Source organism: Pteropus alecto, unplaced genomic scaffold (assembly GCF_000325575.1).
Source record: "Pteropus alecto unplaced genomic scaffold, ASM32557v1 scaffold76, whole genome shotgun sequence".
NCBI classification, from domain to species: domain Eukaryota; kingdom Metazoa; phylum Chordata; class Mammalia; order Chiroptera; family Pteropodidae; genus Pteropus; species Pteropus alecto.
In genome coordinates this window covers 3,229,753-3,243,924 of record NW_006443138.1, presented here as the reverse complement: position 1 = coordinate 3,243,924, position 14,172 = coordinate 3,229,753, and the positions used below count along the sequence as shown (strand labels likewise).

Here is a 14,172-nt window from a genome sequence, read left to right as displayed (position 1 = left end):
AGGAATGTAGATATTTTTGAGCCAAGGGAGTGGCATGATATGACCAGTATTTGGGAATATTATTTTGGCTGCAATATCCAGATGGAAGAGCCTGGAGTTAAGGAAATAGGTGGTAGTTTATTACCATAGCTTACATGTGAGGGAGCAAGGAGAGCTGAATGAGACTGATGAAGTGAAATATGGAAACATTTTGAAAGATTACCAAACTTGGTGAAAGGGAGTAAAGTAACTGTCTAAAATAATTTATGTTCATAAAATATAATTTATGTTCAAGAGAGTGGGAGAAAGGTCTCACCGAAGAGGATAAGAAAATTAGAAGGGAAAATGAGTTGAGAAGGATGATAGTAAGTGATTTTTGACAGAAAAAAATCTGAAGAGATAGTAAGATATCCACATGGAAACAATGCACAAGACCTGGCTTCTGTTACTAGTTCTGGCACAGATCCTTAAGTAGTCATTTAACATTTCAGTTATGATTATGCCACATCGTATCACCCATATATTGTCAAATAAACCTACAAATAAAACAGGAGGAACTGACTTATTGGACATGCTTTGAGAAGTGGGATTTTATTCCATAAGGCATAAATAATTCAGTATAAAAGTTTGTTAAAGCATATTTTAATAATCTCTTCTACTAGCTGATCTTCAGCCTTACTTAGGATTTAGCTAAAGTTCTATAAATTGGATACTATAAAAAGATAAATAATTTCAATGAGGTTGCTATAAACCAATAGGAAAAAAGATTTTAAAACCTAATAGGCAGTCAGAGGAAAAAAAATTGAACGAACATATAAAAAGATGCTTGACATCATTATTAACCAAAGAAATTCAAATTAAAACAAGATGATCAGTTTTTACTAAATAAATCAGTAAACATTTAAAAAACTGGTAACATTTGGCATTAACGAAAGCATAGTCTTTTTCTGTTTGGGACTACAGCAATACACAGCTTTTAAAGAATTAACAACACCTATCAAAATTTAAATGTGCATATCCTTTGACCCAACAATGCCCTCAAAAATTCTTACACAAGTACATGAAGATATACATACAAGTATATAATTATGAAAAATTAGAAACAATTTAAATGCCAAACAAATAGGGATGTATTAAATAGATATGGTGGACCCATACATTGGAATATTAAGTAACTGTTAAAAGTAAGAAAAATAGAGCTATATGTATGGACTTGAAAAAGTACCCTTGACATATATAGCCTTGAGACTAAACCAGTATGAACAGAATGATTCCATTCTTATAAAACACACATGTACAACAAACTATTAATAGTGACTACTTCTGCAGGGTGGGGGAGGGGCAAGAGAAAGGGCAGGTAAAATCTTTAATTCCAAATTTTTACAATTATATATTGTTTCAAATCTTTTTGTAATTCATTAAGTTAAAAATATGTAATATTTTAGAAGTCTCATACTTCAGAACTTTCTGTACATAGCTCAAAAATCATATCAGGACTTTCTGACAGTGAATCTTTCCAAGCTTTAGATAATAGGTATAGTGGGAGAAAGATTTTATGAAGAGATAGGAGGCTGGGTTCTAGAGGCAGCTCATCTTCTCAGGGTATAAACTTCAATACTTGTAGACCATGGATAAAGACTATCTGCTCTGCTACTGTGTAAGGCTGGAATGCATGTTAAGTGAGATAATCCAGCGTGAAAGTGCCCTGCAAGTGTGTAAAACATCATAAAAATGTTAAATATTTTTATTAGCATTTTAGGGGTTAGAGAACCCACAGTGGAACACCTAGGGGATTGAAAGAGAAGGGTTCTAGTCTATCAGAGAGCCAAACATGATTTAACTTCTCTGAAGAAGCAGGGTGAGGAAACAGCCATCTCAAAGTGGCTTTATTGGCTCTGTACATTTCCCTGACCTATTAAGATTCTATAGATGAGCAGACACCCAGCTTCTCAAAGAACTGCATTTACAGATGGCACTCACATGCAAAGCAGTTTGCAGAAGGCTCTGTAAGTTAACTAGCACCAATCAGACTGCAGGCATCTTATAAGCAACTCAATTCCAAAATTGAAAAATTATAATTCTAATGAGAAAATGTTATGAAAAATATGCACAAGATTTTTATTTTCACAAATTAACTCAAAATAAGCAAATAATTTTATTAACCAGTGCTTCTAGAAAATGGAATCAATCATAGTTGACTTGTCTTTATCCAATGACCCCAAACAAAAGACACCACGGAAGTCACAAAATGTGAGAGATATAAAGAACCCTTATATTTTGTGACTTTATATCCCTTCCCACTGCTTACTCTATTGACACAGGAAGACAGAGAGATACAAATATAGATATATATGTACTTGACTGCATATAAAATCACAAGGCAGAATGATATCTGCATTAACTCACCTTTCTAAAATATGATTATTTTCAGCAAGTTCTTTAACAACCCCTTCCATTTCTTCCTTTAATTTCTTCATACTATACATAAAAAATAAAGAAAAATAAGCATCTCCGCTCAAAAAAGCATGCAAATGTCTTAGAATTATATTTATATTGTTTTAATTCTCTGGATTGAATTAAGTTACTAAATAATATTAGCAAATGTATTCACAACAAATATCAAAAATTTCAATATAAAAGATCAAGATCACAAACTGAAATACAGACAAATGGAAACATCATAGTTACCAAATAACAAATTTCTTACCCAAGAGTCATTTCTACTAATGTGTTAGAACATGGATAAATTGGAGTCATGGCATGTTTGATTCCACTGGAGGCTGCAATCATTTTCTGAGGCAAAGTTTCTTGTAACTAAAATATCAAAAGACTCCACATTAATCACAGAACAAAGTACCTACTACAGATCTTAAATCAGCCTTTTACAGCTTTAAGTTTTAATTTCAAAGCTATCAATGATACAATAGTTAAAACAATACTCTTTTGAAAAAACATTTCTTATAGATAACAAAAGAATAGTCTATCAGATGTTTTCAATTGTAAAACATCTAATTTCTTAAAATTTGGCTTAAAATACATATCACAGATGGGCAAGTAGAGTTCATACAGGCACATTATGTCCTATTTTTCCCTTCTCAATCATAAGCAAATATAAACTGAGAAGATTTTAGTTTTTCCTAATAGGAAGAAAATTTTTTTTCTAGATACTTTTGATAGATGTACCTCATTAGTATAGTCTTGATACTTCGATACTTCTTCTTCAATATCAAAACATTGATTAGCTAGGGATAATAACTGTTTCCTAAGATGAAGCATCTTTCTGAAAACCAAAAAGAATTGATTAATAAGCTGTCTAATGAAGTATTATTCATACTTAATATATACAATACACACTAAATTGCATATTGTGCAGTCAATCACTAAATCACCCCCCCAAAAAAAGTTGACCTACCTCACCCATTCTTCTGACTTATTCAAAAATGCCTCATACTTTTTAACACATTCATCTGTAAAGTGGGTCATGGCTTTTGTTGCATGGTAATAGAGTTTTTGCCTGTAATTTAGAAATAATCAGAGGATTAAACCAATGTCACTGTTTCTATTTCCAATATTTAAAAATTTTCACATATATGAAATCTGTTTCCTGTAATGACTGTTGTGACTGAAGAATATTTACAGCAGGAAGCCAAAGATTTCTAAGATAGACATAGCAGTAAGAAGAGAATGAGAAAGGAGAATAGTCAAAAAATGTTTATTGAATGACATTAAGGTTAAGAAGGTGGTTAAGTGTGTCCTTGCCTATGTTCTCTATTTTCTGTCCTGTAATAGAAGCACATGAGGCAGAAGAAGCCTGCTCCCTCATTCTCTCATCTCAGTAACCTCTCAACCAGAGGTCAGATGAATGAGCCTCAAATGAGTACACACATAATAATAATTGTATAAAGCCAAGATTAAAATGTATTTTTAACTGTAATTAATTTTAACTTTAAGAATTATATTAATAACATAACCAAAAATAATTATTAAACATAACCTAGACACTTACTTATCAAATTTGTGGATCTGTTCTTCATTATAAGCCAGTCCTAAAAATCAGAATATATATTATTTTTGTAAACGCGGAATTATAAATTTGTGCACAATATTTTTTTCTTCTGAGATTATTACTTTGGAAAGTCTAAGAGTTTAAAGCAGATATCACAAACTTGTGACTCACAGGTTAGATATAGCTCCCAAATGCTTTTATTTGGTCTGTACAGTGTTAGTGTTAAAAAGAAAAATTAACTGCCAACATTTAAAATCAAATATTTCTAATATCTGGGCTACAAATTAAGTGAATCTGAGTAGTGGACCTCCCATTTAGATGGGGTATCCATCCCTTCTCCACTTGTCCTCAACTCCACTGGCCAATCTCATTCCTGTTATGTGCCTGGCCTCTAGAAGTTTTGGAGTTCATTATCCCTGATTTAACATATTCAAATGGTTGGTTTTAAAAAGAACATTAACCTCTTTCCTGACAAAATTAAATCTCTGAAATAAATAACTTAAGCAACCACCCTTACGAATATACTAAATTAATTCAACTGAATTACAACTAGGGCTGATTTATTAGATTAACAAATGACAAATTTTACTTACTACGTTCTGCTTTGTCTTTTTTGAACTGATAGTAAATCTCTGTGATGTAATTTAACAGGACTTGTAGCTTTTCCACACTATTTAAGGAAGAAAAACCCAAATAAATTAACTGAGTCAATGTGAAAAAAGAACATTTAATAATAAGAGCAGAAACTACCAATAAAGTTTTAACCTACTGCCTATCTTTTGGATGAGTGCCTTCTTGATGGGCCCACGTATCCGCCAGCAATCCACCTGGAGATAATCTGCTTTCGATATCCTGAAGACTGGTTTCTATTGTTCCCTGAGAACTGGAAAGCTAAATAAAACCAATGGCTTCAGATGCAGATTACCAAAAGTCAGAAATGATCATCACAATGCCAAGAGAGTCTAAAGTCTGAATTAATTTCTCTTACAGATTACAATTCAAAGTCAGAATAATTACTTTAATCTTTAAATGAAAGGATAGTTTCTTATGTTGATTTCCACCAAGAGTATGGTATGACAATAAAATATGAGACTAACTAGTATTAATACATTTTTTAAAAATTTCTTACATTAGATATCCTTTTTAAAAAACATACAAAATCCTTTTAATCTTGTTTTTAAATATTAAACTTCTGCGTTTTTTAGCTGTAAAATATGGTTAGTATTCTATCTCATAGAGTTATAAAACTCAAATAGGAGAACCATTGGCATAGTTTCAAGTATAAAATGTAGGTGTGCAAGATTGTGTTCGATTTGTTCAGAGGCCAAAGAAAAATAATTCCTCTTAAAACAGAAAGTGAAACCTCATCTAAGATCCTGCTCATTTTAAGTTTAGTAAATTTATCACTTATCTACCACAGAACTAAGTAGTTGTAAAACTTTTAAAGAAAGGATAAAGGTTAGACTTAAAGGATAAATATGTCTAAATATTTTAAGGGTCCTAATACGTACTATTACTTCTCAATTAAAGTTTTAAGTGGTGGTTTACAATGCCACTAGCAACAAATTAGGGTGCCCTTGTTATTACACTCTTGTCAGCACTGGACCAGCAGCCTCAGCCTCACTTGTTAGACATGCATATTTGGGGTCCCTACCTGTTGAATCAGAACTCTGATTCAGTCTTGCTAATTTGAAAGGAAAAAACAGTATCTTACTGTTATTGTAATATGCAATTTTCTATTACTACTGTGAACTTTTTTTCAGGAGTTTCATTAGATCTATTCACTTTTAAATCATTTTTAAGTGTTCTTTGTCTATTTACTACAGATTTAATGTTTTATTAATTTGTATGAGCTATTTTTATTAAAAAAACCTTTTGTCACACTTTCTCAATCTATTTGCTTTTTAACATTATTTTTTAACAGAGATCTTAAATTTTTATACAGTCAAATATATATCTTGCTTTTCATGTTTCATGTCTTCTTTAACATTAATGTTAAGAATGTATTAAGTATATATGTTAAGTATCTTATACTTCCAAAATACAAAAAATCATTTATGGATAAGGTTATTTTTCACAACATTACAAAGAAGTATGAAAAACAACAAATAACCTGAAGGACCAACAATAGGGAGATAAGTAAAACTATTAATAAATCTATTGCCTGCAATATTAAGTATATAAAAAAAAGGTGTTATCAAAGAAAAAAAAAAAACCCCAACACAACCAAATGGAAAATGTTTTTACTATAAAACATTTATAAAAAACATTTATAAAAAAAAATAAAAATAACAATTGTTTGTTTGTAAGATAACAATCATTTAATAATATATATAAAAAGAGAGGACTAAAAGAGTGGTTGTCAAAACGTTAACAGTATCAGAATCTTCTGGAGGTCTCATTAAAACATTGATTGGTGGGCGCTACCATCAGAGTTTCCGATTCAACGGCGGGGTGGCGGGGGTGTCCCCGAAATGTACATTTCTAACAAGTTCCCATGTGAGGCTGAGGCTGAGGCTACTGCTGCAGGATACTGAACAGAACCTATAATAATCATTTTTTAGGTGATGAGCATACATGGTATTATTTCTACTTATCAATAGTTTTATGGCAGGAAATATTTTAAGGTCTCCATTAGAAAAAGAGTCAAAGAACTAAATAGGTTATGAACAAAAACAATGCAACTTAGTGAAAAATAACTGGCCTGAAGTTAAAGCACAGACTTCACAAGACTCTGTGAGTTTAAGCTATCCAATCACCCAAACTTCAATTCTCATTGGAAATCTAAATCTTCACAAAAATGTCATAAAAATGAGAAATACTTTGGGCTCCCAAAAGAAAACATATATAATTTCAATTCAAAGTGCTCAAATGATGCTGGTATTGGGAAGAAGTGTCTATTAGGACTATGATCTGGTAAATCAAGTTCTAAAACAATAGCAAAAATAGAAAATATTTATAATATGACTGACCATGTTAAAAAAATAAACAAATATCGGAGAAGACTATTTCTTGTTTCTCTGAATTTTAACTGCTTTATTCTACAGCAATATTTAAAAAACTTTTTGATCATGACTTATAGTAAGAAATTCACTTTGTTCTAACCCAGTATCATTTAAAAGTATATATGTATATATCTGAATGAGAAGTTTCATGGAACAGTAATTCATTATATTTGATGAATTCTGACATTTTCCATTTTATTTTATTTAAAACCATTGCTGATTTCAATACACTAAACTTTATGCCTGCTGGTTATTTATGACTCATAAATAACTACTGTTCTAGATCTAAAACTGAGGAAAAGAAATACCTAAAAATCAGCCTAAGCTGGGAAAGAGAAAAGGGATATCATATCAAGTTCTTTTTCACTTTTCACTTAACATCTATTTCATGAAAGAATATTTCAAACACTAAACACTTGAAGGAGTATAGCCTTTTTATCTCATTTAATTGGTACAACAACCTGTGAGATAAGCAGGGTAAGAAGCCGCCCATTTCAAAGAAAAAGAAACCGAGGATGCAAAGAATTAAAGGTCTTGCTTAAGTCAGGCAGGAATAGCTAGGTTAATAGGGCAGATCCGGGATTACTCATCAGCTCTCACAATACATAATTTCATGCTCTTCTATAATACATTTTAAAAAGAGATCCAGAAACTGCCTGAAATGCTACTGTAGTTTTCAGCAGAGTAGAGATTTTGTCCTAATTTCTTTTTTCAGTTATAGAAGTGATTCCTTTTCTTGAGAAACCCAAAACTTTCTTTCCTTACTTTTTATTTCACGGAAGATTTGATATTTTCCTACCTGCATGTACTTCTAAGCAAGTTTAAGCACTCTGCATGTTAAATTACTTGCTTTAATTGCCATAGCAGCACACCCAGAGCATTATGGATTTTAAAGGGAGATAGGGAGAGAAAGAGAGACAATGAACTTAAAGCAAAGCAGGCCTCTAGATACGTCATAAAGAAATGCAGAGCAGTAAGGGTATTTAAATACTGTAAATACTGTAAATAGTTCCCCAAAATGGGGAAAGACTACTCTTTCTCTGGAGATCTTTAGGTATATCATCTCTCTAGAAAAGTTTACTAGATGTCTACTTGCCAGCAAAGAAATAGATTATGAGCCTATGATTGTCATAGTTTTGTAAATACTTACTCTCAACAATTTGGTGTGTATGTCTGAAATTTCATCTAACTCTGCTGCTTCTAGGTTGATTTTCATCAACTTTTCATATCTGTATGAAAAACAAGTATGGAAAAATCAAATAAGCATAATGAATACATAGATTTAAAAAGATGTTTTATAAATTACAGTGTTTATCATAACCGTTTAAAATATTGAATGCAAAGCCTACAAAGCAACAGATTCTAAGAAAACTTTATGTCTTTGTAAAGGACTTTTATATGCTTCTACTTATAAATTTGCAGATTAAGAGATAAAATATAAAAGACAACTTAATTTCAAATAGTCTTATGCCAGGATAATAGTCAAAATACTAGATTTCAGAATTAATGGAGGTCAATAGTAAATAAATACTGATTCCATTAATTATATATCCGGTGCAGTACAAATGGTATAGCCTAGGAAGAGGGCAGTTTAAAATATCTTTCTGTTTCAAAAGCCATTCTCAGGGATCAAATTAATAAGTAAAAGTAAACTAAAAGTAATCCCAAAATTCTAAATAGACTACCAAAATACACTTCTAGAACACCTCTTCTCACTTTCTTTGTTGATTACAGGTTTTTTATTTTCCTATTCAGAGTGTCTGCTTTGCAATGTAAAAAATGAGACTTTTCTATCTCAGATGACCTTTTCCTTTGCAAAGGGAAGGAGAAAATGCCACCAAAAAGATGGTGTGCATTTCTTACTTAGATGACTGGATATTTCTCCCTTTGTGAGGAAGTAATTCAAACTAAAGTTGTGCCTTAATACAAATACTTGCATAGCATAGCCTGCTATGTGTGCCAAGGATAACTAAACAAATTAAACAGAAAGGTAAAAATATTTAACATTTTAACCACTATTAATAAGGAAGTAATCTACTCACACTTTCACAGTTTTTTCAATGTTTCTGATGCAGAAATCCAGTGTGATCACAACTTCTGTCTTTTTGTGAACAGTTTCATTATAATCATCTTTAACTAATTCTCTAAAAAATAATATTCTCATTAGTTTATCTAAGGAATTGTTTGTTTTCTCTTGTCTTTCACCAATTACACTACTGTTCCGTTCAAATTTCTTGATATATTATGAAAGCCGAATCACTTTTTATTACTAAAAGCATCTCTGTGAGCCTTATATATATCTAGGACATAAACCATTACTACTTATTAGGTTAACAGTTTAGAAATCTAAGGCATTGAAATTATATTAAAAATAAAAACTAATCTACAACCACATAAATAAGCTGAATAGCATTACATTTTATACCACTAGAATTAATTTTTACTACTCATGGTAGACTGCTGTCTGATCTATACTTTAAATCAATTAATATGATCTCTGAAGAAGCAGGATGACATAGTAAATAATATAACTGATGGGCTTTTGTTCTACATCAATGGTCAACAAACTAAGGCCTGATGCTTATTTTTGCTGAGAATGGTATTCACATTTTTAAAGGTTGCAAAAACAAAATAAAATCAAAGAAGAGACCTTATGTGGCCCCCAAAGTCTAAAACATTTACTAGCTGAAAAAGAAAAAGTTTGCCAACAGTTGTCCACATTAAAAACTATTTTCTCTTATTAAACTAAAAGCTAGTAAGTAAAAGGAATAAAAGCTTCATGGGGTAGATAACAAGAGAAAATGGGAGCTGGGAGTAACAACACTATGAAAATAAATTGAAGCTAACACTTAAATTTCTTCAGAAACTATCTGGTAAAAACATAGAGACTTAAGGGAAAGAAAAAAGCATAGGCTTACAAACTAGATATGTGAACCCATAAAAAAATTGTAAGCATACATTAATGGATTTAACATAAAGGTGACGGGAAAAAAAAAAACTTATTCTTTTTTCTTCTTAGAAGCAGCAGCAGCAGAATGATAAAATGCTTCATATGTGTTTTTGCAAGAAGGGAAGGATAGGTGTACAGTGGGTACACAGAAATTGTCACAAGCATTAAAGCTAAAGAGCACTATGAATCGAGAGAACATGAGGCCATTGCTATGTGTGTATAAAATTCAAAAGCTTCAAATGATGTTGTATAGAACTATAGGCATGATTCTCAAGAGACCATTTATTCTCCATTTCTATCAGATAGAAAGATGACATCTACAAATCATGAAAGGTAAAAAAAGGTCAAATCGTAGTATTCATCCACGAAACATTTCCAAGGGTCATTTTCAGAAAGAGAATACTGAACTAGATGATCAATATTCTGACTTAGAATAACTATATTAAGTGATTAGCAAATAAAATAAAATAAAATACAATAAAATTAGCTTTTAAATTGTCTGTAAAAGTGAGTGCACTCATACTGTATGGCTTTATTTACATGAAATGTCTAGAATAGGCAAATCTTCACCAACATAAAGCATATTAGTGGTTGCCTAGGGCTAGGAAGTTACAGCCAAAATGGGAAGTTACTGCTAATGGGTACAGGCTTTCTTTCTGGGGTGATAAAAACATTGAAAAATTAGTGTAATGGTAGCACAACTCTGTGAATACTAAAAATCATTAAATTGTACATTTAAAAATGGGTGAATTATATATATATAAATATCTCATAATGCTGTTTTAAAAAAAAAAAGCTGAGTGTATACTTCATTTGGGAAAATGGCAGGAAATGGAGGAAGATTCTGAGGACATAAACCCAAGAAAGAAGTATAGGTTGTATTGGATTATATAAATGACAAAATCTTCCAAGATAATAAAATGACCAACAAGTCAAAGTCCTTAGAAAAGGGATTCATTTACTATCACCTTGTACAGCATAATATAAGCTTTAAAATTTAGATATTACTGTCCTACCCACAAGGTTACTGTAGAAATAAAAAAATAGCTGCTAAATATTTTATAAACTAAATATGAAACAAATGTATCATAATAAAAATCGAGCAGCTGACCCTACCTAGTCTGAAGAGAAAAAGTATCAATGATTGGGTACCAGTTATTTAGTGAGGTCTACATGAAGATCAGTTTTCAATTTTAATCTATTACTTACATCAACCATCGTATCCCCTTTCGCATTAATTCCTGATAAAGCAGCAGGGTACTGGCAATTCTACAGGCATAACACACAACTCCTGTTATTGCCTAATAAAGAAACACAAAATGTCAATATTTAGTGCTAATTATAGTAGAAGGTAAGAAAAGCTTTTATATAAAAATTTTCAAGCTTATGTATTTTTATCAGGTTAATTAAAAACACGATTTACACTAATTTCTAAAAGCTAAGGGTAGATATAACGGCAATAAATATTTCATCCTTAACATAATGTTAAACATGCACTGTTTCAATGGAGAGCATTTTCTTATGAGTTCAAGAAAGGATATAAAGTCAAGAAGAAACAACACAAAATTATTTGCAATGGATAACAATGTAAGTGAATAATTTCCTAAGTCATACAGGCATATGGAAAGACACTATATATTTTATTGCTTCTACTACTGATAGGATAATATTAATTTAGATATGTACATAGTAATTTAATTAAACACGAACCTTAGCCATGCTAGCATCTCCATCTAAATCATAACGTGGATGTACTTTAGGGAGGGAAACTGAAACGTGAAGTAAAATCATTAAAATCAGAAATAAAAAATTTTGAATAAATTAGTATGTCTTTTATATAGCAATCTCTAATTTAAACCTTAACCTCTAATTTACCTCTAAATTAAATATGAGTGGCAAAATTCTTTAATGTTCTTTCCTGGTTAAAAAAAATCACTTGAAACAATAATGTTCATTATATAACAAATTACTAACAAATTACCTGCAATATTTCTAAGGAATTTCACTTTTTTCTTAAACATATTTCAACGCAACAAACTCAGTGCTTCTCTAAATCTAAATAAAATCTCAAAGATCCAAATAGAAATTTCGAAATCCAGATAGTTTATTTTTTTCGCCAGTAGAATTAATAATTTAAAAGATTCCAAAATGCACATCTAATTTTTCTTAGACTCCAAAGGCTGGCAAAGTATCCTAATCACACTGGACACAATAAATATTTGCTGAAATTAATGATACAAATGGTTATTTTGAGTGTTAGTAAAATACTAAAAACAGAGAGCTACAGTGCAACATACATGACAAACTATTTTACATTTTATGAAATAAAATATTTAATATCAAATTATGTTGCCTACAAGGCTATTAAATTTTACTAGTCTTGTTCAACTAATTTACAAAATTTTAATGTTTATGAAAGGGCTATATTAATGTCATCATCAATCAACTTTATGGTGACAACCATTTTTACAGGTTTTTTATATTTAATAGCTAGTAAAAACAACAAGAAAAATCTCAACTTACTTTTTTCATATGTCAGTCCTATGGTATTCAGGGGTTCCTGGCTTACTACAAAGATAGGGTTTTCCTCAGTAGTTTTAGGGAAATGCTGTGCCAGTCTTCCAGGTTCGAGAACTAAGCGTCGTCCTTCATATATAAGTTCTTGATTTGAAGAAATAATTTTGGTTTGTTTATACACCAGTTCATGAAATACAGTAGCACTATATGAGAAAAATCCAAAAGGACAACATAATTGGGATAAAAAGAGAGCTGAAGTCTTTTATAATGACAACATCCATTGTTAAGTGATATTTCAGATCATGACCAGTCCACAGAAACAATGCTTGGTTGATGTGGATACTAAAAAGTCTACTGAACTAAAAATTCCACATAAACTGTCTATACAGCAATCCATTCTAAAATATTTTTATGTTTAGATACCCATATTGGATATGTGCAATATACAGGATTCTTAATATTTAATAATGAGGAGCCAACACAGCTTAAGAGCATTGATTATGAAATCAGATGATCTGGGTTCAATTTCCAGTTCTTCCACTTACTTGCTGAATTAATTACCTTAAGCTGCTCAACTTCTCTGTGCTAAATTTCCTGATCTATAAAATGGGAATAATAGCACCCACCTCACAGATTTGTTGTGAGGACTAAATGACTTAAATATGTAAAGAACTGAGGATAGTATTTGCAACATGATTATATAATATTTGTTAAATAAATTAATAAAACCAGGTATTTTTGAAATGATGTTTGAGGAGAAAGGTAGATTCTCCCTAAATAGAGCTACGAAATCAAAGAAATGTTTCAGCAGCAATGTTGTGATTTGTCTCTAACACAAGCCTCTGCCAAGATTTGGCTCAGGCTTGGGTGGGCTTTTTATGTTCAAATAGACTCTTAAAATGAAATAGTGGCCAAATCTAACTCTGATACATATTTATTAAGGCTACTAAGTACCAAAATAAAGATGAATATTATATTTTAATGTCATATTAATATATTTTATTCATTTTATTTATATTTGTCATAGATATTATATATCTAAAAATTATTTTATCTAATTAATAATATTCCTTAATAAATTACCAGTAAAAGTCTCTTTTTGAGTTTTATAAGGCATCAAAACTACTATCTGAATCCCGTCAAAACAAAAATTAAGGCATAGAGAATGGGTGTAATGTTTTTTCTCTTCGTTTTAAAAAACATTTTGAGATTTATATATAATTGTAATAAATAATATAGAGAGATGCTATATACCCTTCATCCAGTTTCTCCCAATGGCAACATCTTGCATGAATATAGTACAATAGTACAACCAAGATATTGATACTGATCTACCTATCTTATTCAGATTGTCCCAGTATTACATGTAAGTGTGCATGTACTTATATGCAGTTATAACATTTGGGTAGATTTTTATGACATAGGCGTAATGTGTTTTTGTTTAGTTAAAACAAATGATTATTTTTCTAGCATTCCATAAAGGCTTTATACCACATATACAAACAATAACTAAACTAATTATATTTAAGACTTATGCTTTAATATTTTTTAAATGACAGGACAGTACACTTACTAAAACCTGGCCCATTTATTAGTAGATGCTATTTTCAGTTATGTGATTAAGTAATTTGAGAGAAGGCATAAAAATGAAAATGGTCTTATAAAACTTGCACTTTAAGACCTGGCTAATTTACTTGTAAATTTTAGAAAATGAA

General features: G+C 30.7%; 1 protein-coding gene across 2 annotated transcripts in view; it reads right to left on the bottom strand.

The window, feature by feature from the left end:
• The window catches only part of TBK1 (TANK binding kinase 1), a 37,882-nt gene that overhangs the window by 1,253 nt on the left and 22,457 nt on the right, over nt 1–14,172 (bottom strand). For both annotated transcript variants that reach the window (XM_006923703.3, XM_025041035.1), the window contains 12 exons: nt 12,464–12,660; nt 11,651–11,709; nt 11,150–11,241; nt 9,033–9,134; nt 8,141–8,219; nt 4,755–4,876; nt 4,579–4,655; nt 3,986–4,025; nt 3,392–3,493; nt 3,163–3,259; nt 2,687–2,793; nt 2,386–2,457 (listed from right to left, as the gene is read on the bottom strand). In XM_006923703.3, the coding sequence (XP_006923765.1) occupies nt 2,386–2,457; nt 2,687–2,793; nt 3,163–3,259; nt 3,392–3,493; nt 3,986–4,025; nt 4,579–4,655; nt 4,755–4,876; nt 8,141–8,219; nt 9,033–9,134; nt 11,150–11,241; nt 11,651–11,709; nt 12,464–12,660 (1,146 nt within the window). The remainder of the gene's footprint in view (nt 1–2,385; nt 2,458–2,686; nt 2,794–3,162; nt 3,260–3,391; nt 3,494–3,985; nt 4,026–4,578; nt 4,656–4,754; nt 4,877–8,140; nt 8,220–9,032; nt 9,135–11,149; nt 11,242–11,650; nt 11,710–12,463; nt 12,661–14,172) is intronic.